Here is a 26,587-nt window from a genome sequence, read left to right on the forward strand (position 1 = left end):
CTTTTACCTAGCCCCCCACCACATCTAGCCCCATTTGCACTCTTTCCTGGGCCACCTATCACAGCCCCTATAATAAGTTGCATTCCTGCCTGAACGAAAATGCAAAGTTTTGGGGCACATGTCCTGGGTCAGGTTTGCATTGCCAAGAATTGTCCCAAAATGGAGGCTCTCCAACTCTGAACACCTGAACCCAAAGCCCTCCCCGGTTCACATGAACACTTCCTTTTTACATTAAGTTAAAGTCTGTTCCAAAACACAAAAAACATGTACTTGTAAGACATGTCAAAATGAAAACACTTAAGAGTCATAGAGATGCACAGCTTGGAAACAGACCCTTCGGACCAACCCATCCATGCCAACCAGATATCCCAACCCAATCTAGTCCCGCCTGCCAGCACCATATCCCTCCAAACCCTTCCTATTCATATTCTCATCCAAATCCTCTTAAATGTTGCAATTGTACCAGCCACCACCACTTCCTCTGGCAGTTCATTCCATACCCATACCACCCTCTGTGTGAAAAAGTTGCCCTGTAAGTCTCTTTTATGTCTTTCCCCTCCCACCCTAAACCGATGCCCTTTAGTTCTGGACTCCCTGACCCCAGGGGAAAGAATTTGCCTATTTACCCTATCCATGCCCCTCATAATTTTGTAAACCTCTATAAGGTCACCCCTCAGCCTCTGACTAAGTAGCTTCTAAATGTGCCTGCATTTTCTGTCAACTTCCCAGGAAAAAAATCATATTGAGATGTTTGAACTTGCTCCTTTGTTCAATTTAGTCCCAATTAAAATCAACTAATCCAGCTAAAACATGAAAAAAGGTTAATTATTACCGAATATACAGAAATCCATCTCCTAGTCCTTAGCAGTGAGAAGATGTGAGTTCTCACTAATTAAATCAATTTAATGAAATTAATTTTTACTTTAAAGTCAATTGAAAAGATATTAGTGTAGAGTTCATAACAGATAACTGATTGATATCTGCAACTTTCATCTTTGTCTAGATTGAAAATTAACCTTGTAACAGAATCATTTTATGAGAATTTCTGAACACTCAGATACTCCAGTAAGGTGTTTAAAAAAAGTTATTTTTGTCAATGTTTCAATTCTTTTTTCTTTGGAAAGGCTTACTGAATATTTATGTGAATAGAGCTTGTATTTTAAACATGCCACTTTTACTGAATATCTCCTCAGTTTTTGAGATGTGAACATGATGCCTTAACATAGGCTAAATAATATCTTATTTTGTAATGACAAAAGCAAACTTCTGTGAAGTACAAAACTGATGAAGAAAGATAAACTCTTGATTAACCACTGCTTGCCTAAAGTTAGAGAGACCAGCCCTCAACGAATGTTGCTCTCTGCTTGGGCTAAGGGATTTGGATGATAGTGCAGTATTTCATAAGTTGAAAGAGCTAATTTTCTACTGTTCCTGAGTTTCTTCTGAATGAATTTAGTTTTAGCTGCTGGCATCATAATCATCATAGCATCATCTTTTAATAAACTTTTGAGGAGGGGGGAAAAGCTGATAAAATAATGTTATTACTATTTTGTTTGTATATGGGTGAGTCTTGGTCATAACTAGCTGATCCTCATCCTACAGTTGCTCAGTGCTGTAGTCCTTGGATACAATTGAGCAGGGGTATTGTGTAGGAGCTTCACTTTTATAGAAATTTACAGTACAGAGGAAGGAGGCCATTCTGCCCATCAAATCTGAACTGGCCAACAAGTAGGCTTCCAGTCTTATCTTGCTTCACAGCACTTGGTCTGTAGCACTGTAGGATATTCTATGCATCCACATTTCCAAGTTCTTTTTACATGTTATAGGTATTCACCATCTTTTCAGGTAGCTAGTCCCAATTTACCACTATGCTCCAAACCTCCCCTTAGTCTAAATCTATGCTCACTGGTTATGAACCGTTCAACCAAGTGTCTTCCAATCCACTCCAGATGGGCTACTAATGAATTTGTCTCCATTTCTCTATTCTTAGGAATTCAACTGTATTCTATCCAATCCTTCCTCATAACTGAAGGCCTGCAATTTAGGCAATGTCCTGATGTGTATTCTTTGCATTCTCTCTACTGTAAACGTAAATTTCCTACCATGTGTTGAACAGACTGCAGTACTGACTAGTGTTTTATGCAGTTCTAGCATAACCACGCAGCTTTTCTATTCTATGCCTCAGCCAACAGAGAAGCAATTCTGGCCATTTTCTCTAGTGTACCAGTCACCTCATGGGTGTGAGGAAACTCTGAGATCCTTCTGTTCCTCAACATTTTTCAGTGTCCTGCTGTTTAAGTGTATTCCCCTGCCTTTCCAAATGCATTATCTCACACTCCTCCAACTTCCTTTTCCTACTCTTGTGCTCACCCAATGTGTCTGTTCCTATTTTGCTGTGGTTTTATTGTTTTCTTTATTGATCACCATCTGTAAACCTCTTCATTATAAAGTGTCAAGATATTGATGCTACTTGTAGAGTTCTTTTGTCATTGCAGCTTGGTTCACAGAAAGTCAAGCTAGTGGTTAAACAATGTTTAAAATGTAATCCCATCTAGATATTTATTCATCAAAGGTGACAGCCAGTTGAACATTTGCTGATTTAAGAACATATTTTTTACAAATAAATGTAAAAAAAAGTAACATTTTTATAACAAAACAAAACTGAAATTGCTGGAGAAACTCAGCAGTTCTGAGAGCATCTGTGGAGAGACAAATAGAGTTAAGTAATTAAGTCCAGTATGACTGTTCCAAACTGAAGGGAGCTAGAAAATTGTATGTTGTTTTGCTAAAGTAAAACAAATAACTGCAGGTGGTGGAGGTTTGAAACAAAAACAGAAATTGCAGACAAAATTCAGCAGGTCTGCAGCATAGAAGTATAGTATCCCGACAGTGTGGAAAGAGGCCATTCAGCTCATTGAGTCTGCACTGACCCTCAAATTCATCCCATCCAGACTCAACACACACCCCTCCTTACCCTGTAACCCTATGTTTACAATGGCTAATCCACTTAACTTGCTAGCCACTGAGCCACCATGCCACTCAAGGGGGCAAAGCAAAATTAACATTTCAAGTCATGTGACTTCATCAGAACTGGATTTTCTTTTGTGCTGTGACAAAAGGGGAGATGGAGCAAGTGGACAGATTGTGAGAGTGTCCTGAACAAATGACAAAAGGAGTGCTGATGTAGTAGAGGAGCATTATAAATGAAGAATAGGTAATAATGATGGGTGTTAATAACAGAAAATGGGTGTGCTTGCTGATAGTAAACCCAGGCAACAGAGTACAGTTGGTGGGGTGGGTATTTGGAGAAAAAGAGCTGTAAATAAAGTAGAAGTTGGTGTTCGAGTTCTGTATGCACGTACTTTCTTTGGAAAGTGTTTAGCCTAAAAAGTTATAACATAATGTATGAGTGCAATATTTGGAATTATCCACTTGAGAAAAAACACTTGTTCTTTTTGGAATGCATAAATAACTTCAACCAAGGATTTCTGTGTGATATCTCAGATGGATTGTTACCCCTATTAACTTAGAATAATGCAAAGAAATACCATGTACCTTTTTCCCTTGGAAACTCTTTTATAAACATACAAGTGGAATTTCATATAGACCATTTTAACTACAAAAATTAGATCTTCAGCTTCCCAGTATCTACAGCGTGGCTGACGAAAGATGCCAAGTTTCTGCATCAATTTTCCTAATACCCTTTTGCAGGTTGTTGGAATGTGTTAAGCTCCTGCAAATTGACGACTTCATTATGGGAGATCTTAATGATGTAAAGCTGTAAATGTTAAATCCTGCAGCATGTCATCAGTGCTGGTGACAAAGTGATAATCAATAGAGCTGATAACGGTTGTCACTCCTATCATCAGTTAACAGCAATAATTTGACAGATTGCATCTTTGTTCTTATCCACTGTTCCCTGCATGATATTCTCCATTCCTTCCAATTGCTTTTATTTTCCCTTTACAAAGATTTAACAGTTTCTGGTTCAGTAAGTGCCACGTTTCCCTGATGACTTTGTCTACACATCTCATTTTTCCTTCAAGTTCTGACGAAAATTCTCCTTGTTTCTTGTAAAGACATGGTAAGAAGTTATCAACATGTCACAGTGCACACAACAAATATTGAATACACAGAAGAGCTCTTGCCTCCCACTCTCGATCTGTTTTGCATACTTGTGAGATTGTTGAGTAATTTTGTAAAGTGAAAGTTCTAATTCTAGTGTAGATTCAAATTAAGATCCAAAAAGAATTCCCGATACAACATTATCAAACTTAAAGCATTTTAGGTTCTTCTACTTGTAGCTTTAAATACAGTGACATAGTAGTATTGTCACTGGGCCAGCAATACGGAACTCCAGACTTTGTTCTTAGGGAAGGAAATGTGCCAACCCTAACCTGGCCTACATGTGACTGCACATCCACAGCAATGGGGTTGACCCTTAACTGCCCTCTGGGCAATTAGGGATGAGCAATAAATGGCCTAGCTATTGATGTCTGCATCCCATGAATTAATTTTTTAAAAATCTTGTTTTCAGATTGACTTGCTTTGTTTCATAAACAAGTAGTATTTTGATTTGAGGTAGAGGAACACCCAAATATTTGTCATAGTTTGTTTCCTGACAACAGACTGCAAGAACAAACTATTTGGGGTTACACAAGAGAAGGCAGACTTAACAAATGTGTTTGTTAGTTTGTAGGTGAAAGAATACATTCCATGTCAATTTTGTCAGAAAATAATAAATATGTAGTTTTGGGCAAACAGGTAATGCTATGGCTATTCATTTGAGAATGTTAGTGACAGGGTAAAAAGTAGGTAAATTGGTTAGGAGTTGCATTACATGTGATTAGCTTTGGGACTAAAACAAGAGAAAACAGTTTTAAAAAAGGGGGCCACTAGGCAATGTCATTGGTTGTGAATCCTATCAGATCAAATGGAATGGTTGGAGCCACAGTTAGAGGCAATGAGGAATTTACAAGAGCAAGGGGATGTGATGGATGGCAGTTATAGGAAGGGGAGACAAGTCTCAGATACAGTCACATAGTTGGGTTAGCTCTAGGAAAGTTAAGAGAGGTGGGCAAGTAGTGCAGATGTTTTCTGTTGGTATCCTAATTTCAAACAAGTATGCTGTATTGGAAAATGTAGGGGATGGTGGATTCTCAGGGCCACAGACTTATGTTTCTGAGGCCAGCAACGAAAAATCAGAATGGTGTGTTGTTTCCCTGGTTCCAGGATCAAGGATGTCCCAGACAGGGTGCAGAATGTTCTCAAGGGTGAGAGGGCCCAGCAGGAGGTCACTGTCCACATTGGAAGCAAAGACATAGGAAGGGAAAAGGTTGAGACTCTGATGGGAGAATACAGAGGTTAAGCAGGAATTTAAAAAGGAGAACCTTGAGAGTAGTTATGTCTGGATTACTCCCGGTGCTGCGATATAGTGAGGGTAAAAATAAGAGGATAGAGCAGATGAATGCATGGCTGAGGAGCTGGTGTATGGGAGAAGGATTCACATTTTGGGATCATTGGAATCTCTTCTGGGGTAGAAGTGACCTGTACAAGAAGGACAGATTGCATCTAGATTGGAAGGGGATTAATATACTGGCAGGGAGTTTTGCTAGAGCTGCTCGGGAGGATTTAAATGAGTAAGGTGGGAGTGCGGGTGGGACCCAGGGAGATAGTGAAGAAAGATCAATCTGAGACTGGTACAGTTGATAAAAGAAGCGTGCCAAACAGGACAGGCAGGGACAAAACAGAGGACAAGTTAGCACTGATAAATTAAACTGCATTTATTTCAATGAAAGGGGCCTAACAGGGAAGGCAGGTGAACTCAGGGCATATTTAGGAACATGGGACTGGGATATCATAACAAGTACAGAAACATGGCTCCGGGATGGACAGGACTGGCAGCTTAATGGTCCAGGATACAAATGCTACAGGAAGGACAGAAAGGGAGGCAAGACAGGAGGGGGAGTGGCATTTTTGATTAGGGATAGCATTACAGCTGTACTGAGGGAGGACATTCCTGGAAATACATCCAGGGCAGTTATTTGGGTAGAACTGAGAAATAGAAAAAGGGATGATAATCTTATTGGGATTGTATTATAGACCCCCTAATAGTTAGAGGGAATTTGAGAACCAAATTTGTAAGGAGATCTCAGTTATCTGTAAGAATAATAGGGTGGTTACGGTAGAGGATTTTAACTTTCCAAACATCGACTGGGACAGCCATAGTGTTAATGGTTTAGATGGAAAGGAATTTGTTCAGCGTGTACAAGAAAATTTTCTGATTCAGTATGTGGATGTACCTACATGAGAAGGTGCAAACCTTGACATGCTCTTGGGAAATAAGGCAGGGCAAATAAGGTGACTGAGGTGTCATTGGTGGAGCACTTGGGGGCCAGCGACCATAATTCTATTAGATTTGAAATAATGGCAGAAAAAGGTAGACCAGATCTAAATATTGAAGTTCCAATTTGGAGAAAGGCCAAATTTGATGGTATTAGGCAAGAACATTCAAAAGCTGATTGGGGGCAGATGTTCACAGTAAAGGGACGGTTGGAAAATGGGAAAATGAGATAACGAGAGTCCAGAGATAGTATATTCCTGTTAAGGTGAAAGGGAAGGCTGGTAGGTATAGGGAATGCGGGATGACTAAAGAAATTGAGGGTTTGGTTAAGAAAAAGAAGGAAGCATATGTCAGGTATAGACAGCAGAGGTTGAGTGAAGCCTTAGAAGAGTATAAAGGAAGTGGGAGTATACTTAAGAGGGAAATCAGGAGGGCAAAATGGGGATGTGAGATAGTTTTGGCAAATAGAGGTTAGGAGAATCCAAAGGGTTTTTACAAATACATTACGAATAAAAGGATAAGAAGGGAGAGAATAGGGCCCCTCAAAGATCAACAAGGTGGCATTTGTGAGGAGCCACAACAGATGGGGGAGATGCGAAACAAGTATTTTTCATTAGTGTTTATTATGGAAGATATTGACTGGAGGGAAAGAGATGGTGACACCTTGAAAAATGTCCATATTACAGAAGAGGAAGTGTTGTCTTGAAACACATAAAAGTGGATAAATCCCCAGGACTTGATCAGGTGTACCCTAGAAATCTGTGGGAAGCTAGGGAAGTGACGGTTGGGCCTCTTGCTGAGATATTTGTATCATCGATAGCCACAGATGAGGTGCTGGAAGACTGGAGATTGGCTAGTATGGTGCCACTATTTAAGAAAGATAGTGAGGACAAGTCAGGAAACTATAGACCAGTGAGCCTGATGTCGGTGGTGGGCAAGTTGTAGGAGGGAATCCTGAAGGACAGGATGTACATGTATTTGGAATGGCAAGGACTGATTAGGGATAGTCAACAGGGCTTTGGGAAATCATGTCTTACAAACTTGATTGAGTTTTTTGAAGAAGTAACAAAGAGGATTGATGAGGGCAGAGCGGTAGATGTGATCTCTATGGACTTCAGTAAGGCTTTTGACAAGGTTCCCCATGGGAGACTGGTTAGCAAGATTAGATTTCATGGAATGCAGAGAGAATTAGCCATTTGGATGCAGAAATGTCCCGAAGGTAGAAGACAGAGGGTGGGTGGTGGAGGGTTGTTTTTCAGAATGGTGGCCTGTGACCAGTGGAGTGCCACAAGGATAGGTGCTGGGTCCCCTACTTTTCGTCATTTATATAAATGATTTGGATGCAAGCATAAGAGTTATAGACAGTAAGTTTGCAGATAGCACCAAAATTGGAGGTGTAGTGAACAGTGAAGTAGGTTACCTCCAATTACAAAGGGATATTGATCTGATGGACCAATGGACTGAGAAGTGGCAGATGGAGGTTAATTCGAATAAATGCGAAGTGCTGCATTTTGGGAAAGCAAATCTTAGCTGGACTTATACACTTAATGGTAAGGTCATAGGGAGTGTTGCTGAACAAAGAGTGCAGGTTCATAGCTCCTTGAAAGTGGAGTCACAGGTAGATAGGATAGTGAAGACGGTGTTTGGTTTGCTTTCCTTTATTGGTCAGAGTATTGAGTATAGGAGCTAGGAGGTCATGATGCGGCTGTACAGAACATTTACATCACTATTTTAAATCTAATAGAATTATGGTCACTGGACCCAAAGTGCCCCCCCACCCCCAACACCTCAGTCACCTGTCCTGCCTTATTTCCAAAAAGTATGTCAGGTTTTGCACCTCCTCTAGTAGGTACATCCACATACTGAATCAGAAAGTTTTCTTGTACACACTTAACAAATTCCTCTCCATCTAAACCCTTAACATTATGGCAGTCCCAGTCTATGTTTAGAAAGTTAAAATCCCCTACCATAACCACCCTATAATTCTTACAAATAGTTGAGATCTCATTATAAGTTTGTTTCTCAATTTCCCTCTGACTGTTAGAGGGTCTGTAATACAATCCCAATAAGGCGATCATCTCTTTCTTATTTCTCAGTTCCACCCAAAATACTTCCCTGGATGTATTTCTGGGAATATCCTCCCTCAGTACAGCTGTAATGCTATCCCTTATCAAAAATACCACTCCTCCTCCTGTCTTGCTTCCCTTTCTATCCTTCCTGTAGCATTTGTATCCTGGAACATTAAGCTGCCAGTCCTGCCCATCTCTGAGCCATGTTTCTGTAATTGTTATGATATCCCAGTCTCATGTTCCTAACCATGCCCTGAGTTTATCTGCCTTCCCTGTTAGGCACTTTGCATTGAAATAAATGCAGTTTAATTTATTAGTCCTATCTTGACCCTGCCTGCCCTAACTGTTTGACTTGCTTCTTTTATCAACTGTACCAGTCTCAGATTCATCTCTTTCCTCACTATCTCCCTGGGTCCCACCAGCCCCCCCACAACCTTGCTAGTTTAAACCCTCCCAAGCAGTTCTAGCGAATCTCCCTGCCAGTATGTTAGTCCCCTTCCAATTTAGGTGCAATATGTCCTTCTTGTATTGGTCACTTCTACCCCAAACGAGATTCCAATGATCCCAAAATGTGAATCCTTCTTCCATAAACCAGCTCCTCAGCCATGCATTTATCTGCTCTATCCTCCTATTCATGCTCTCACTAGCTCGTAGCACCAGGAATAATTCAGGTATTTCTACCCTTGAGGACTTCCTTTTTAAATTCCTGCCTAACTCTCTGTAATTTCCCTTTAGAATCTCAACCTTTTCCCTTCCTATGTCATTGGTTCCAATGGGGCAATGACCTCTTGCTGGTCCCTCTCCCCCTTGAGAACATTCTGCACCCTGTCTGGGACATCCTTGATCCTGGCACCAGGGAAGCAACACACCATTCTGATTTTTCGCTGCTGACCACAGAAAAGTCTGTCTGTACCTCGGACTAGAGCTTCCCCTAACACAATCGATCTCTTGGAACTTGACATACCTTTCATTACATTAGAGCCAGTCTCAATACCAGAAACTTGGCTGTTTGTGCTACATACCTCTGTGTCCATCACCCCCTACATTTTCCAAAAACAGCATACTTGTTTGAAATGGGGATAGCCACAGAAGACTCCTGCACTACCTTCCCATCTCTCTTACCTTTCCTGGAGTTAACCCATCTATGTGACTGTATCTGAGATGTTCCCCCCTTCCTGTAATTGCCATCCATCACATACTGTTTTTGTTGCAAATTTCTCACTGCTTCTGTCTCTCCAATTGACCCATTCAATCTGATCGGAATCGCAACCAATAGCATTTATTGCAGCTATAATCTGCAGTAACCCGTAAACTTTCCTTACACTCCCACATCTGACAAGAAGTGCACATCTCTCTACTAAAGACCATTTTTTGCTCCTTCACAATCTACAGACCCAGAAAATAACACTGTCTTATTCCTCTACAAAACATTGCCCCAGGTTAAATTAATAGTTAGGGCTTATATTTTAAGTTTAATCAAGTGGTATCTCAAAAAAACATATAATCAAGGAAGAACCCACTCTACTCACTACTGCAGACTCTCTGTAGGCCACACTTAAAACAACTCACTTACCTGTTTCTGTGCTGTGACTTCACACAGACAGTTCCTCCGAGATCAGTTGTGATTTTCACTGTTTGTTAACTTTCCCAGATGCACTCCAATATCCAGCGATACATGAATTCAAAACAGCAAAAGCAGTAACTGTGCAGGTTCATTGTGGTGTCAGTTTCTTTCTCTCTCTCTCTCTCTCTCTCTCTCTCTGTCTCTCCTGCACTGACCTCACCATGTGCTTCCTTTGTCTGTTCTTCTCCCTTTTAAAACTGCTGTTGTTTTGATTTTTGTTTTTCTCCATGTTCCAAAACAATGCAACAGCATATAAAACAGTAATTGCTGCTCGTGGAATTCAAGGAAATCACCTCCAACACCTAAAATACCTCAAAAAAGGAGCAGCTGTTCCAGCCAGAAATTTTTCCCATCCTCCATCTTGAATTACCCAGAATTCTCTTTCTGGAATATTACGTGTAATCTTGGTCTCCTTCCTATCAGAAGGATGTTGTAAAACTTGCAAGGGTTCAGAAAAGATTTACAAGGATGTTGCCAGGGTTGGAGGATTTGAGCTACAGGGAGAAGTTGAATAGGCTAGAGCTGTTTTTCCTGGAGCGTCAGAGGCTGAGGGATGACCTTATAGAGATTTATAAAATCATGAGGGGCATGGATAGGGTAAATAGACAAGGTCTTTTCCCTGGGGTGGGTTACTCCAGAACTAGAGGGCATAGGTTTAGGGTGAGAGCGGAAAGGTATAAAAGAGACCTAAGGGGCAGAGGGTGGTGCATGTGTGGAATGGGCTGCCAGAGGAAGTGGTGTTGACTGGTACAATTCCAACATTTAAAAGGCATCTGGATGGGTCTATGAATAAAAAGGGTTTGGCGGGTTATGGGCCAGGTGCTGGCAGGTGAGACTAGATTGGGTTGGGATATCTGATCGGCATGAACGGGTTGGACCGAAGGGTCTGTTTCCGTGCTGTACACCTCTATGACCCTAAGAGAAAATCTAACCATCTTCACATTCAACAGCGTTACAATCACTGGATCCCTGGCTACCAGCCTCCCAGGAGTTACCATTGACCAGAAACTAAATTCAACTAGCCATAAAACTAGAGTGACTACAAGAGTCAGAGGCTAAGAATTCTGTAGCAAGTGACTCACATCCTGATTCTCCAAAGCCTTTCCACCATGTACTGGACACATATCAGGACTGTGATGGAATATGCTGCACTTGCCTCCAGCAATACTCAAGAAGCTTGGCACCATCCAGGTCAAAGCAACTCATTTGCTAGGAGCCACATCTATTTACATCCACCATCAACCCTCAGTAGCAACAGTATGTACCATCTGCAATATTCACTGCAAAAAGTCATAAAAGATCCCAAGACATAATCTTACATACCCAAAACTCTATCTAGAAAGACAAGGATAACATATTGATGGAGAAACCACCATCCCACCCTGACTTGGAAATATATCACTTTTCCGACAGTGTCTCTGGGCTAAATGCCTGGAATTGTCTCTTGACCAGCATTGTTGGTATCCTTTCATCAAATGGACTGCAACAGCTCAAGAAGGCAGTTCACCAACACCTTCTTAATGGTAACTGTGTTTGGGCAAGAAATGCTGGCCCAAGCAGTGACATTCACATTCCATGAATGAATATTGAGAAAAAATCTGAAATGAAATAGGAAATGCTGGAAAAACTCAACAAGTCTGGCAGCATCTGTGGAGGGAGAAATAAGAGGTTCAGGTCTATGACTTTTCATCTGATTGAAGTTCTGATGAAAGATCAGAGGTTGTGGGTTTCAAACTCAGATTGGCATAAGTTCTAGAGGAGAGATGAGGCCAACTGTTTCCATGGAGATTAGGAGCATGATGGGCAATCTCACTGAAATGGGTAGTGGCAGTGAATTCCATATGTAATGCCATAAACTCCCTCATTGTTCCAAGACAGTCCATAAATAACTTTTAAAGCAAGCTGGATGGGAACTTGAAGATGAGAAACATAACCAATCATGAACTTAAAGCAGGAGGGGTAAGCCTAGAATCCAACTTTTCTTTCAAAGAGCCAGCTCAGGCACTGTCTAGTAAATGATTTCCTGCTGTGCTGTAAACTTCTGTGAATCCACATATATGATTCAGTTTTAGTAGCTCACTTCATTAATACATGGAATTCTCCACGCTGATATCTTATTTTGCAGACAAACAATGAGATAAAGATTAGTGTTAGATTGTTTAACACAGGCTAACTTGACGTTGAAAGAAACTGGAATCATTTTTCACCAAACAGGATACTTTTATATTAATTACCATTTTGATTCCATGGAAAATGTAACAGGACGCTAATCCCCAATGAGATCTTGTCAACCTTGACGTATTTCTCAGCATTGTGTAAAAATGGATTCTGCAAGTTGTTGAAATGATAAAGGCTATGTTTTTGTACAGTATTGCCGGAATAAAGAAAAGTTTTTATATAATCAAAATGGTTTCAGAATATTCCTTAATTAAAAATAACAAATACAGTGGACACACTGAGGATCATGTTATCCTTGACTCCTATTTTTGCAATTGTTTGCCTGCACTAAAATGAACTATTTCTGGTCAGCGCACTATGACTCCAGTGTCAGTAAAGCAAGATATTGCATGAATAAAGAATGTTCATTTATATGGAGCCTTTTACAATCTCAAGGTGTCCTAAAGCACTTTATAGACAATGCCTACATGAAATGTAGTTCATGTTCATATGTAGAAAATATAATAACCATGTGCATGCAATAAGGTTTCATTACCAAAGACATTACTAGTTAAGTCTTTTTGCTGATGTTAATTGAGTGATCGATATTGGCAGACAACCTTCCCATCTTTTCCTTCAAATAGTACCACTTAATCTTTTCCATTCACCTAAAGTGGCAGACAGGGCTTCCTCTTGCAGTGTCATATTTGCTTGACACTGCACTTGTGCTCAAGTTTCTAAAGTGGCATTTTGAACCTTCAGAATTGGAAGTCGGTCTGTTTAGAGAGATATTCAGTTGACATCTAACACACAAAATCATTACAGACACAGTGCTGGGTGATAGTGTATTGCTGAAGGTTGTCAAACTAAGACATAAGAGTTGAAAGTCTGATGCCTGAAAAACACAGCAGGTCAGGCAGCATCTGCTGAGGAGCAGGAGAATCGATGTTTTGGGCATAAGCCCTTCATCAGAAACAAAGACATAAACAGAACATTTCTGTGCTGTTCGTGGTGATATAAACTACACTCTACATGAAAAATTTTGTGCATCAGCATGCAATTTAAAATTTAAATTTACACATCAACCAAAGATCTTGTTTAAAAGATTAGATTAGATTACTTACAGTGTGGAAACAGGCCCTTCGGCCCAACAAGTCCACACTGACCCGCCGAAGCGCAACCCACCCATACCCCTACATCTACCCCTTACCTAACACTACGGGCAATTTAGCATGGCCAATTCACCTGACCCGCACATCTTTGGACTGTGGGAGGAAACCGGAGCACCCGGAGGAAACCCACGCAGACACTGGGAGAACGTGCAAACTCCACACGGTCAGTCGCCTAAAGTGGGAATTGAACCCGGGTCTCTGGCGCTATGAGGCAGTAGTGCTAACCACTGTGCCACCGTGCCGCCCAAAGATGTAGTCCAGTGACATCAAACTTTGACCTTTAATTGAAATAATAACGAGATGTCGGAATCAACCAAAGCTTTGTTCTTACTGTTTCATTGGGAGGCACTTGTCTATGACAGTGCAGTGCAATAATTTTTTGAAAGCATTGTTTCAAGACCAGGTTAAGCATGTTCAGTAACCTGAGATTTGTCTCCTCTTCACCCTACATTCAGCTGCATCTGTTCTTGCAAATTCTCTCCCAGGGCAATTATAATTCCATTTACAACTTCTTCAAATATATTTACCACAGTGCAACTGCAACAGTGGATTTTCTCAACTCATTCCTCACATTGTCCTTAGTCAAGTCTTCACTATCCTCATCCCAGTCATTGCCCTGAATGAGCTCTTGGCTTCACTGTCTCAAGTTGAAGAGATGCAGAGTTATTTGATAAAAACTTGTCTCAGCTATCCATTCCAGATGTAACTGAAACACGTTGTGTTTGGTCATCTTCTCTGCCACTACCCCAGCATTGTTTCTTAGAAAATATACTTGACAGATCTCTTTATTTCACTATCAATTGTCTCATTGGTTCATATACTCAACTCCAACCAGTAACTGGAGTCACTTACAAAGCTCTTTATTGCCAAGTATAGATTATCCAATCACCTACCTCTGTTGTTCCTCAACCCCTTCACAAGCAAACATTAATTCCTTAGCTCTAAGCCTGTGTCTGAGTATTATTTTCCATCTACCCATGCCTCCTCTGAACATATGTTGTCTGTATGGCTTATAAGACTCACCACCTACTCCCTTGAACAAATTTTTACTAAATAACAGACAGCCCTGTCTCAATGTCATATTTCCACATTCTTATTTCTTTCCAAATTCCACAATCAATAGTTCTTTTCGTCCATGTTGCACAGCTATACAACACCTGATTGAATCCACACATAGTTGTGCTAAAGAATTTAATGTTCATAATCAAACATATTCATTCATGCACTGCAAAAAATAATTAGTAAGGTAGTTTGCTGGCAAATACCTAGAAGAACAGAATATCCATGCATCCATCTTCCATAAGGCTGGATGTCAAACACTCCTTTCATTTCTATAGCTAAATAGAGAAATCATCAAGTTGCAGCCAACTTCCTAATGTGTTGTCATTTTCAGTGCTTTTATTCATTGACACCATCCCATTCGCTCATTCAAATTAAATGTCTGCCCCATCCCCATGTTCATGTCCTATGTGAAACTGCAATCCTACAGGTTTGTTGCTCCTTTGAACAGTGGATGCTCACCAATATTTAGTCTCCTATATCACTATTGAAACTGACCATTTTCCACTCACTGAATGGGGGAAGTCTCTCCATCCATCCCTCACTCCAGTTACTATAATCTTTCAGAGGTGAAATTCTGAAAGGGTCATACTTTCTTAACTCCCCATACAAGCTGACAATTGCCATGCTATGATATAATTAAACGCCCTGTATTTACATGTAAAAGCATTATTCCAACTAATGTACATTCCTTCTGTATTTCAGTGCTGACAGTCATGCCTTTTCAATCCAGTTAGATGTTTCTCACATGCACTAGGAGCTTTTTTGAAGTCACCTCATCCAGATTGACAATATCACCTTTTCAAAAGCAATTACACTTATTCACTTTCGACAGGTTTCTGTCCAATGTCAACATCGTTGGATAATTTTTTTAATGAAATACGAACATAATGAGATCGCCATTGTCAATAAGGAACTCATGTTTGTATGCGTCATCCATTTTATGAGCTAGCTCATTTATAGACTCTGCACTTTTCACTTCAAATACAAATCCGGACTTTCTTTCATTACACTGGTTTGAAATAATACCATTACCTTGATCTCTTGTCAATCAGATCCTTGTCAAGACTGGACAAAATGTAGCGTGGCTCATTTAAAAATTGATCTTCTGAAAATTGTGAGGTTGTAAAGTTCAGGAACTGTTTTCTCACCAGAGAATTTTTACTCCAGAGAATGCTCCTCTTTTAACCCAAAGGAGGTTAAAAAGAGGTAGAAAATCCATATCTGCATATCTATGCACAGAAAACTAACATTGCTTCATTTTGTAATCAGACAAAAATGGGTTTGAGCGAGTCATCAGATACAGGAGGTGTAGCCAAAAGAGGTCTAAAGAGGATCTTAAAAGAGGAGAGCAATGTGGGCAGGCTGAGAACAGAAAGTAAACTGGACCAACCAAATAAATACTGTATATACAATAGTAAGTCATAGGCTAGAACTCCTGCAGCGAGTAACTCACCACCTGACTCCCCAAAGTTGGTCCACCACCTACAAAGACACAAGTCAGGAGTGGGTAAAATTATCCATTGACCCAGATGAGTGCAGCTCTAGCAACATTCCAGAAGCTTGACACCATCCAGGACGCAGCAGCTTACTTGATTGGTACCACATCCACAAATATCTACTCCCTCCAGCACTAACACTCATTAACAATAATCCACAAGATTCACAGTAGAAATTCATCAAGTCTTCTAAAACAGCACCTTCCAAATCCATGACCCCTGCCATCTAGAAGGACAAGAGCTGGAGGAATATGAGAACACCGTTACCCCCTCTAAGCACTCCTCCAAGCCATTCAGTATCCTGACTCAGAATTATGTAACCATTCCTTCAGTGTCACTGATTCAAAATCCAGCAACTCCCTCCCTAATGACATTGCAGGAGCACTCACACCAAGTGGATTGCAGCAGTTCAAGAAGGCAGCTCACTGTCACCTTCTCATGGGCAATTAAAAATGGGCAATAAATGCTGACTCAGTCAGCAAATCTCACAGCCTGTAAATGAATTTTTAAAATTGACATTGAACCAAATAGGAAATATTAAGTTAAATGACCAAAGAGGCATATTTTAAGAAGTATCTTAAAGGAGAATGTGAGGTGGATGCTCTTGAGAACTTACCTCTGTTGCTATTTTAAGGCTGTTTTTTACCTGTCCTGGCATTCCCTTAAGCAAATTGGTGTCAAACTTTGTTAATAAAGCAATTGTGAAGCATCTTGGGTATTTGATGATGTTAATGACATTGTGTGAATGTATGTTCTTGTTCAAGGTAGTGAAAAGAGAGTTTGGTTGTCAAGATAGATTGTAGGGTTAAAGGTGGTTGCAAGGAAATGGAGGGGACAGGTCTTTTAAGGTTTTAAAAATCAAGATCAAACATTTAAATTGGAGGCACTCTGAGCTAATTTGTGTCAGCAAGGGCAGTGTGTGGAGGATTTGGTGACATTTAGGAATATGGCCGGCAGAGGTTTGTGTCAGTAGGCATTCACAAAAGGTGAAGGATTAGATGTGAACCACAAAGACATTGGATTAGTGAAGCTTGTGGGTGATGAGGGCATGGACGAGAGCCTTAGAAGCAGAGAGGCTTAACTGGAATGGAATGATCTTTGTGATGGAAAGGAAATGGTTTATAAAGCACACTTTGGATTTGAATGTGGTACTGAGGAGACTGTTCAAGCTGAAGCACTTGAATGCAGGGGTGTAAAGGGAATCAAAGGTGAGGATTTTAATCTTCAAAAAAACATCCATCACACCTAAAACTGGATGATGGCCATGCAATCAGACAAGGCAGATAAAATGGAGGAGTTCAGATCGGTGGTCGAGAGGTGGAGCTAAGTGTCTATATGCAAAGCCTTTCAATCTTTAGATGTGGCTGGTAAAGAGCAGCATTTAAATGAGGCCACTTGCTTCTAAATAAAATGCTTGAAACTTTAGCATTATCTTATGAGATCTTGGCTTGTTAAATATTCACATATAGGAATAACAATTTTAGGCTCCTGTTAGAGATACTTGTTGCTATGGTATTCTACTATTTGCTGCGGAAGATCAGACTATATTATTTAAAGTTATCCCATTTCAAGAGCGAGATGATAGGAAACTAGCAAAACTGTTAACGTTTACATCCATTTGTACAGTGCCTGCGGTGCTCCCAATCAGCTTCCATTTATAATATTGCAAAACATATCATCAAACAAATGCTTGCAATAGTTGTACCAACAGGTTAGTAGTCACACCCCAAACCAGGTCAGACGTTTTGACACCATTCCTGAAAATTACGAAGCCTGGGATTGGGGGTTGGGAGTTCAGGAATTTGGGCTTTCCTGCTATTTTTAAAGAACTCTAAATGATCCCAACTTCACAAAATTTGCGTCCTCTTTTGTTGCCTGGATGTGCTTATTTAACTCAATTCCAGTTTCCTAGGGTGTATATTGGCAAAGGCATAGGGGAAAATATCCAGTTATGTGCATGAGCAATGCTGAAGTCTAACATGGTGGCTTAGTGGTTAGCACTGCTACCTCATAGCACCAGGGTCCCAGGTTCGTTTCCAGCCTTGGGCGACTGTCTGTGTGGAGTTTGCACATTCTCCCTGTGTCTGCATGGGTTTCCTCTGGGCTCCGGTTTCCTTCCACAGTCCAAAGATGTACAGGATAGGTGAATTGTCCATGCTAAATTGCCCATAGTGTTACGTGCATTAGACAAAGGGAAATGCGTTTGGGTGGGTTAGTCTTCAGAGGGTCGGTGTGGACTGGTTGGGCCGAAGGGCCTGTTTCCACACAACAGGTAATCTAATCTAATCAAACTACCTAACGCCATGCAGTAATCAACATAGCACACTTGTAAATCCCCTGGTGGCAGCTTAGCCGTTATCCTCACAAACACCATATAAGTGTTTGTAGCATTTAGCTTGTAAAGGTGTAATTTAATGGGTTTGTGGTCTTAGCTACCAGCAGTCATGGGACTATACCCTCAATGATATTTTGTTTCCTTTGATTATACATAGTGGTACGTAGTAGAAGAAAAACTGAAAGTCAAGCACACAAAAAAAGTAATGGAGTCTATGGATTACAATATTTCAAAAAGCCTAAAGACTTAGAGTCATAGAGTCATGGAAATGTACAGCATGAAAATAGATCCTTTGGTCCAACCCGTCCATGCCGACCAAATATCCCAACCCCATCTAGTCCCACCTGCCAGCACCTGGCCCATATCCCTCCAAACCCTTCCTATTCATTTACCCATCCAAATGCCTCTTAAATGTTGCAATTGTACCAGCCTTCACCACATCCTCTGGCAGCTCATTCCATACATGTACCATCCTCTGCATGAAAAAGTTGTCCCTTAGGTCTCTTTTATATCTTTCCCCTCTCACCCTAAACCTGGGCCCTCTAGTTCTGGACTCCCTGACCCCAGGGAAAAGACTTTGTCTATTCATCCTATCCATGCCCCTCATAATTTTGTGAACCTCTAAAAGGTCTCCCCTCAGCCTCCAACGCTCCATGGAAAACAGCCCCAGCCTGTTCAGCCTCTCCCTGTAGCTCAGATCCTCCAATCCTGGCAACATCATTGTATATCTTTTCTGAACCCTTTCAAGTTTCACAACATCTTTCCGATAGGAAGGAAACCAGAATTGCACGCAATATTCCAACAGTGGCCTAACCAATGTCCTGTACAGCCGCAACATGACCTCCCAACTCTTGTACTCAATACTCTGACCAATAAGGGAAAGCATACCAAATATCTTCTTCACTATACTATCTACATGCGACTCCACTTTTAAGGAACTGTGAACCTGCACTCCAAGGTCTCTTTGTTCAGCAGCACTCCCTAGGACCTTACCATTAAGTGTATAAGTCCTGCTAAGATTTGCTTTCCCAAAATGCAGCACCTCGCATTTATCTGAATTAAACTCCATCTGCCACTTCTCAGCCCATTGGCCCATCTGGTCCAGATTCTGTTGTAATCTGAGGTAACCCTCTTCGCTGTCCACTACACCTCCAATTTTGGTGTCATCTGCAAACTTACTAACTGTACCTCTTATGCTCGCATCTAAATCATTTATGTAAATGACAAAAATTAGAGGGCCCAGCACCGATCCTTGTGGCATTCCACTGGTCACAGGCCACCACCCTCTGTCTTCTACCTTTGAGCCAGTTCTGTATCCAAATGGATAGTTCTCCCTGTATTCCATGAGATCTAACCTTGCTAATCACTCTCCCATGGAGAACCTTGTCGAACGCCTTACTGAAGTCCATATAGATCACATCTACTGTTTTGCCCTCATCAATCCTCTTTGTTACTTCTTCAAAAAACTCAATCAAGTTTGTGAGACATGATTTCCCATGCACAAAGCCATGTTGACTATCCCGAATTAGTCCTTGCCTTTCCAAATACATGTACATCCTGTCCCTCAGGATTCCCTCTAACAATTTGCCCACCACCAAGGTCAGGCTCACTGGTCAATAGTTCCCTAGTTTGTCTCTACCACCCTTCTTAAACAGTGGCACCACGTTTGCCAACCTCCAGTCTTTCGGCAGCTCACCTGTGACTATCGATGAAACAAATATCTCAGCAAGAGGCCCAGCAATCACTTCTCTAGCTTCCCACAGAGTTCTCGGATACACCTGATCAATCCTGTGGATTTATCCACCTTTAACTGTTTCAAGACATCCAGCACTTCCTCCTCTGTAATCTGGACATTTTGCAAGATGTCACCATCAATTTCCCTACAGTCTTTATCTTCCATATCCTTTTCCACAGTAAATACTGATACAAAATATTCATTTAGTATCTCCCCTATTTTCTGTGGCTCCACACAAAGGCCGCCTTGCTGATCTTTGAGGGGCCCTATTCTCTCCCTAGTTACCCTTTTTTCCTTAATGTATTTGTAAAAACCGTTTGGATTCTCCTTAATTCTATTTGCCAAAGCTATCTCAAGTCCCCGTTTTGCCCCCTTGATTTCCCTCTTTAAGCATTCTCCTACTTTCTTTATACTCTTGTAAGGATTCACTCGATCTATCCTGTCTATACCTGACATATGTTTCTTTCTTCTTAACCAAACCCTCAATTTCTTTAGTCATCCAGCATTCCCTATACCTACCAGCTTTCTCTTTCACCCTGACAGGAATATACTTTCTCTGGATTCTTGTGATCTCATTTCTGAAGGCTTCCCATTTTCCTGCGAACATCTGCCGCCAGTCAGATTTCAAAAGTTCTTCCCTAATACCGTCAAAATTGGTCTTTCTCCAATTTAGAATTTCAACTTTTAGATCTGATCTATCCTTTTCCATCACTATTTTAAAACGAATAGAATTATGGTCGCTGGCCCCAAAGTGCTCCCCCACTGACACTTCAGTCACCTGCCCTGCCATATTTCCCAAGAGTAGGTCAAGTTTTGCATCTTCTCTAGTAGGTACATCCACATACTGAATCAGAAAATTGTGTTGTACACACTTAAGAAATTCCTCTCCATCTAAACCTTTAACAATATGGCAGTCCCAGTCGATGTTTGGAAAGTTAAAATCCCTTTCCATAACTACCCTATTATTCTTACAGATAGCTGAGATCTCCTTACAAGTTTGTTTCTCAATTTCCCTCTGATTATTGGGGGGTCTATAATACAATCCCAATAAGGTGATCATCCCTTTCTTAGATCTCCGTTCCACCCAAGTAACCTCCCTGGATGTATTTCCGGGAATATCCTCTCTCAGCACAGCTGTAATGCTATCCATTATCAAAAATGCCACTCTCCCTCCTCTCTTGCCTGCCTTTCTATCCTCCCTGTAGCATTTGTATCCTGGAACATTAAGCTGCCAGTCCTGCTCATCCCTGAGCCATGTTTCTGTAATTGCTATGATATCCCAGTCCCACGTTGCTAACCATGCCGTGAGTTCATCTGCCTTCCCTGTTAAGCCCCTTGCATTGAAATAAATGCAGTTTAATTTATTAGTCCTACCTTGTCTCTGCCTGCCCTGACTGTTTGACTCACTTCTGTTCTCAGCTGTATCCGTCTCAGATCGATCTCTTTCCTCACTATCTCCCTGGGTCCCATCCCCTCCACCTTACTAGTTTAAATCCTCCCAAGCAGTTCTAGCAAATTTCCCTGCCAGTTTTTTGTGCCCTTCCAATTTAGGTGCAATCCGTCCTTCTTGTACAGGTCACTTCTACCCCAAAAGAGATTCCAATGATCCAAAAATGTGAATCCTTCTCCCATACACCAGCTCCTCAGCCATGCATTCATCTGCTCTATCCTCCTATTCCCGCCCTCACTAGCTCCTAGTATTGGGAGTAATCCAGATATTACTATCCTTGAGGACCTCCTTTTTAAATTTATGCCTAATTCTCTGTAATCTCTCTTCAGAGTCTCAACCTTTTCCCTTCCAATGTCATTGGTTCCAATGTAGACAATGACCTCCTGCTGGCCACTCTCCGCTGTGAGAACATTCTGTACCCTCTCTGAGACATCCTTGATCATGGCACCAGGGAAACAAGACACCATTCTGCTTTTTCTCTGCTGGCCACAGTCTGTCTGCACTTCTGACTGCAGAATCACCTTACACAGTTGATCTCTTAGAAGCTGATGTACCCCTTGTTGCATTAGAGTCAGTCTCAATATCAGAAACTTGGCTGTTCATCCTACATTCCCCTGAGAATCCATCACCCCCTACATTTTCCAAAATAGCATACCTGTTTGAAATGGGTATATCCACAAAAGACTCCTGCATTGCTGCCTACCTCTCTTACCCTTCCTGGAGTTAACCCATCTATGTGACTGTATCTGAGACTTCTATGACCTTTCCTATCTGAATACTGTTCCAACATTAATCACTCAAATGTGCTATAAAGGTTATCAACTCAATTTGTCCCTGATGCTATTTTGTCTTTTCTGAATACTAATTTTTCAAAGCTGGCATTTTGATTCTGTTATCTTAACTGTTGATTTCATTCTGTAGTAAGAACAGCAAGTCACACAATACTACATGAATAACTTGTAACCTTGTCATTTAGATAGTGTTTATCTGTTTATAAGAATCAATTAATAATGATCACTGTGCTGTATGATGGGAAATTTTAGTGTAAATGCGAAATATTCATTTTCTTTGCTTATCTGGAATTTTATTTCCTACATTTATAATCCATGTATGTGACTGTAAAACAGTTCAGTACTTTTACTGGTGTGGCTGGACAGGCCACCTGAAATAATGAACTTGTGATGGACGATAATAAACCTCCTATGGAGTTACGAAAGATGGACAATGATTAAAACATGCTGGGAAATAGAACCCAGCCTTGACTAAAGTGACTGTGCTAATCCACATGCCTGCAGAATCCAGACAGGTTGCAGCTACCCACAGACTGTTTGCAAACAAACTTGACAGCTGCAGACCCTGCAATGCATACCTGAAGTTGGACTTGAATGGGGCAATTGAATGTTGCCCTTGTGATAGCCAGGAAAAGTGAGTCAGTCGCTAGACACTGAGGTGCCTCGCACCCTTATTTGGAGGAGGCTACGTGCACCCAGCACCTACCATAATGGACACCTATGGGCCACCATCAACGTGCCAATCCATAACTGATCAGGGTAAAGAAACCAAATTTCATCCATTGGCAGATACTCAAGAACCTCCCAAAAGGGCACGAAGACTTGAAAGGATAAGAATCACCGCAAAACCCCACTTAGGACGGTAACCCGAGGATAACCACTGAAAGAGAAGACATCTCCAAGACCACCGGAAGAAGAAGACAATATCACCACATGGAGCCCGGCCAAGTTCGAGTGTGGTGGTATATGATCACACAAAGTTAAAACATAAGATAGTTTGTAATGCTTTTCTGTTAGTTTATAGTATACTTTATTGTTTTAATATTGTTCCCGTTTCCTTTTAATACTAATTGAGTTCAGTAAACGAGTATTATTGACTATGAGTCTCCCAAACTTAAACTATTGTTCTAAGATTCTAAAGCTGTTGCTTTCTTCGCTCACCACTGACGTGAATGCTTTGGAAAGGGTGCATGGAAGGTTTACCAGGATGTTGCCTGGTCTGGAGGGTTTTATTTGTGGAGACAGGTTAGATAAACTTGGGTTGTTCTCATTGGAAAGATGGAGACTGAGGGGCTGCCTGGAAGAGGTCTACAAAATTGTGAGAGGCATAGATAGGATGGATAGTTAGAGGCTTTTTCCCAGGGTGGAAAGGTCAACTACAAGCTGGCACAGGTTCAAGGTGAAAAGGGAAAGTTTTTTACATCAAGCTTGAGGGTGCTTGAAACGTACTGACAGTGAAGTTGGTGGAAGCAGAAATGTTAGCAATGTTTAAGGTATAGAATAGAAGACAAACAGAGGGATAGAAACTGCGTATGGCCAATAAGTAGCAGGTCTAAATAAGTACTAAGCATTGGCGCAGGTTTGGCTGAAGAGTCCATTCCTGTGCTATACTGCATTATGTTGTAGTATTATGAGTGCCTGAAAGTTAGTTTTAATTTAGCAGAATTATACTGATAACATTTTTGCAAGGCTCTCAATTGAACATTACAGTGCACGTCCATGGGTTAAATTTGCAGCTGGCCTAGCATGAAAAACAGTCTTTCCTCTCTGCTGTGAGGGTACAATGTTGATGCATTTCAGAATATGACTGGACAAAACAGTTGGTAATTCTGCATAATCAAGATAATTAAGTATTTTGAACTTTGTTTCATGTATGCATGCATTTGCTGAATAGTAGCCTGGTGAAGAATAATCTTTTACTCCAACTTTGGTTTTGATATCTTTTAAAATCAGTCATCACAAAAGGATGCTAAATAACCTATGTATATTATACATGTGCTGTGCTAATAAAATGAAAATTACACCTAATTAATATTGTGTTAATAACATTCTAGTCCGTTACAATTGCCCCAGTTAATTATGGAGATGAAGAAATTATATCATTAAAGATGTTATTCCATGAAAGAGAATGAAATTGAGCCATTCCTTTGAGACTTACGGTGCTACCAACTGTAATTTTTAGCATTGCACTTTAGCATCTAATATTGTTTTCTTCCTTAACTAGTCATTTACAAATTTAAGTATCAGTAACTCTCAATACAGCAGAATCTCAAAAGGTTCCATAATGATAGAAAGAGGCTATTTGGCCCATCATGTCTATTCAGATAGTCCCAACCTGTAATTTCCTCCCCATTTATCACTTAAACTTGTAATTAGAACAGGGCAGAATTTTTCCTGACAATAAAATGTAACCTTAATAAATTAATTAATTTAAAAATAGGCAGTAATAATATGGTTTAAAATAAAAACGTTTTACTGGATATTTAATACAAATTATTTGCTATCATCTCAAGTATTCAAGTAATGTGAATATTACTTGACACACAATTCGCACACTACAATTAGCTTCACAAAAATGGCATGTTACCCTTGACCTCGTGATTTTGTCTGGGAAACTTTGTGTATTTTCTCATCAAACTAGCTGTGCAAGTCTGACCATTATAAATGAAAATGATAATAAATTCTAAAGTGTTTTAAACGTAATAACTGGTAACGACTGCTAATGCACTCTCTAGCACCAAGTATGGAGTCTCATTTTTCAGCTCTGAATTCTTCAGAGTTATCTATGGAAAACTGCTTTAAAGCTTTGACAGCTCTATTTCCTTCCACATAGCTCGTCAATGACTTCTGTTTTATTCAGCGATAACACATCTTGATAGTGATGTTTTCCTGAAGAAAGTGAGGGCTGCAGATGCTGGAGATCAGAGCTGAAAATGTGTTGCTGGAAAAGCGCAGCAGGTCAGGCAGCATCCAAGGAGCAGGAGAATTGACTTTTCGGGCATGAGCCCTTCTTCAGGAAGGGCTTCAGTGATGTTTTCCTGGTTTGACATGAGATCCCCAGGATTGTGTGGATATTTGTTGGACATGTAAACTTTTATATAAAAATTGCAATGCAGGCCACTCTGGCCAACTGCTCCATACTAGCATTTATGCTTCCCTCCTACCTTCTATAGTGATTGTGATTAGCAAATGAATAATATTGTTCTGAATACAACATTAACCATAAACATGGTGACAGATCATTGGTGGAAATATTGAGTTAATCAAGACTACTAACTTTTATGGGAAAATTTAAATATTTTTTTCAGTTTGCAATTTGTTTTCTGATAAGTATATTAAATTGCTTGTGTCACCTTTTACAGCTGGAAAGACAAATGCTGATGCAAAATGAAATGAGACAGAGACAAGTGGCAATGCAGATCGCATGGTCCCGTGAATTTATAAAGTACTTTGGAACTTTTTTGGGACTGACAACAATTGGTTTAACAATAGGGTGAGCATTTTCTTCTTCTTTTATGGCCATTCATGGAGATTGTGAATCCATCAATGTTTTATTGGACTAAATGATCACCTGATAAAATTATCTTTCGACGTAACTGATCCAGAGATCAGCAAGCTTGATACATTGCTATTGCTGTAATCAATGTGGATGCAGGTATAAGCTTGTAAAGTACCAATATTCAGCAGGATTTCAGAATAAACAAGCACATTTATTGAGAAAGCATTGACGACCGCTCCCTAGATGTCTCCTGTAGAAAGCAGTAGGCATCCACCAGTTGAGATACTTATTGTATCAAATTAAATCAAGCAAAGAACATTAGAGATTGCTGGTTAACATAACTCACCCAGATTACCAGATTTAACAGGGGACCAAAAACTGAATAACCAGAATGATTGTAATTCAAATCATTTCTGAGTCACAATAACACTGTAAAGAGTATCACAGCATAACTTATTGATCTTCTGTATGACAGTTACCTCTGATCACAATTACATTTCTATAGCACCTAGATACTTCACAACTGTTTTAATGTCAAACTTTGATACCGAGCCACAGAAAGATACATTAGGATCGATGGGTGAAAGGTTTATCCAAGATGTTAATCATTTGAAGTGTCTTTAACCAGGACAGACTGCTGGAAATGTTGTGCAGTCCAGGGAAGGAATTCCACACGTTCAGTCTGAAACTCAAAATAGGTGCCCCAATTGTGGAGTGATGAAAATACATAATGTGCAGATGACCAGAATTACAGAGAGGTTACAGTGAGAAAGAATTAGTTCAGCTGAATTAGTTCATTTTGATTAGTACATGAACAATATAGTTCTAAACAACATTAACTACAAACATGATGA

General features: G+C 40.4%; 1 protein-coding gene across 1 annotated transcript in view; it reads left to right on the top strand.

Moving 5' to 3' along the window:
• The window catches only part of plgrkt (plasminogen receptor, C-terminal lysine transmembrane protein), a 75,989-nt gene that overhangs the window by 43,845 nt on the left and 5,557 nt on the right, over positions 1-26,587 (top strand). The window contains exon 3 of the mRNA XM_060845651.1: positions 25,597-25,727. Within this exon, the coding sequence (XP_060701634.1) occupies positions 25,597-25,727 (131 nt within the window). The remainder of the gene's footprint in view (positions 1-25,596; positions 25,728-26,587) is intronic.

The sequence above is a fragment of the Hemiscyllium ocellatum genome, chromosome 2 (assembly GCF_020745735.1).
Source record: "Hemiscyllium ocellatum isolate sHemOce1 chromosome 2, sHemOce1.pat.X.cur, whole genome shotgun sequence".
Classification (NCBI taxonomy): Eukaryota; Metazoa; Chordata; class Chondrichthyes; order Orectolobiformes; family Hemiscylliidae; genus Hemiscyllium; species Hemiscyllium ocellatum.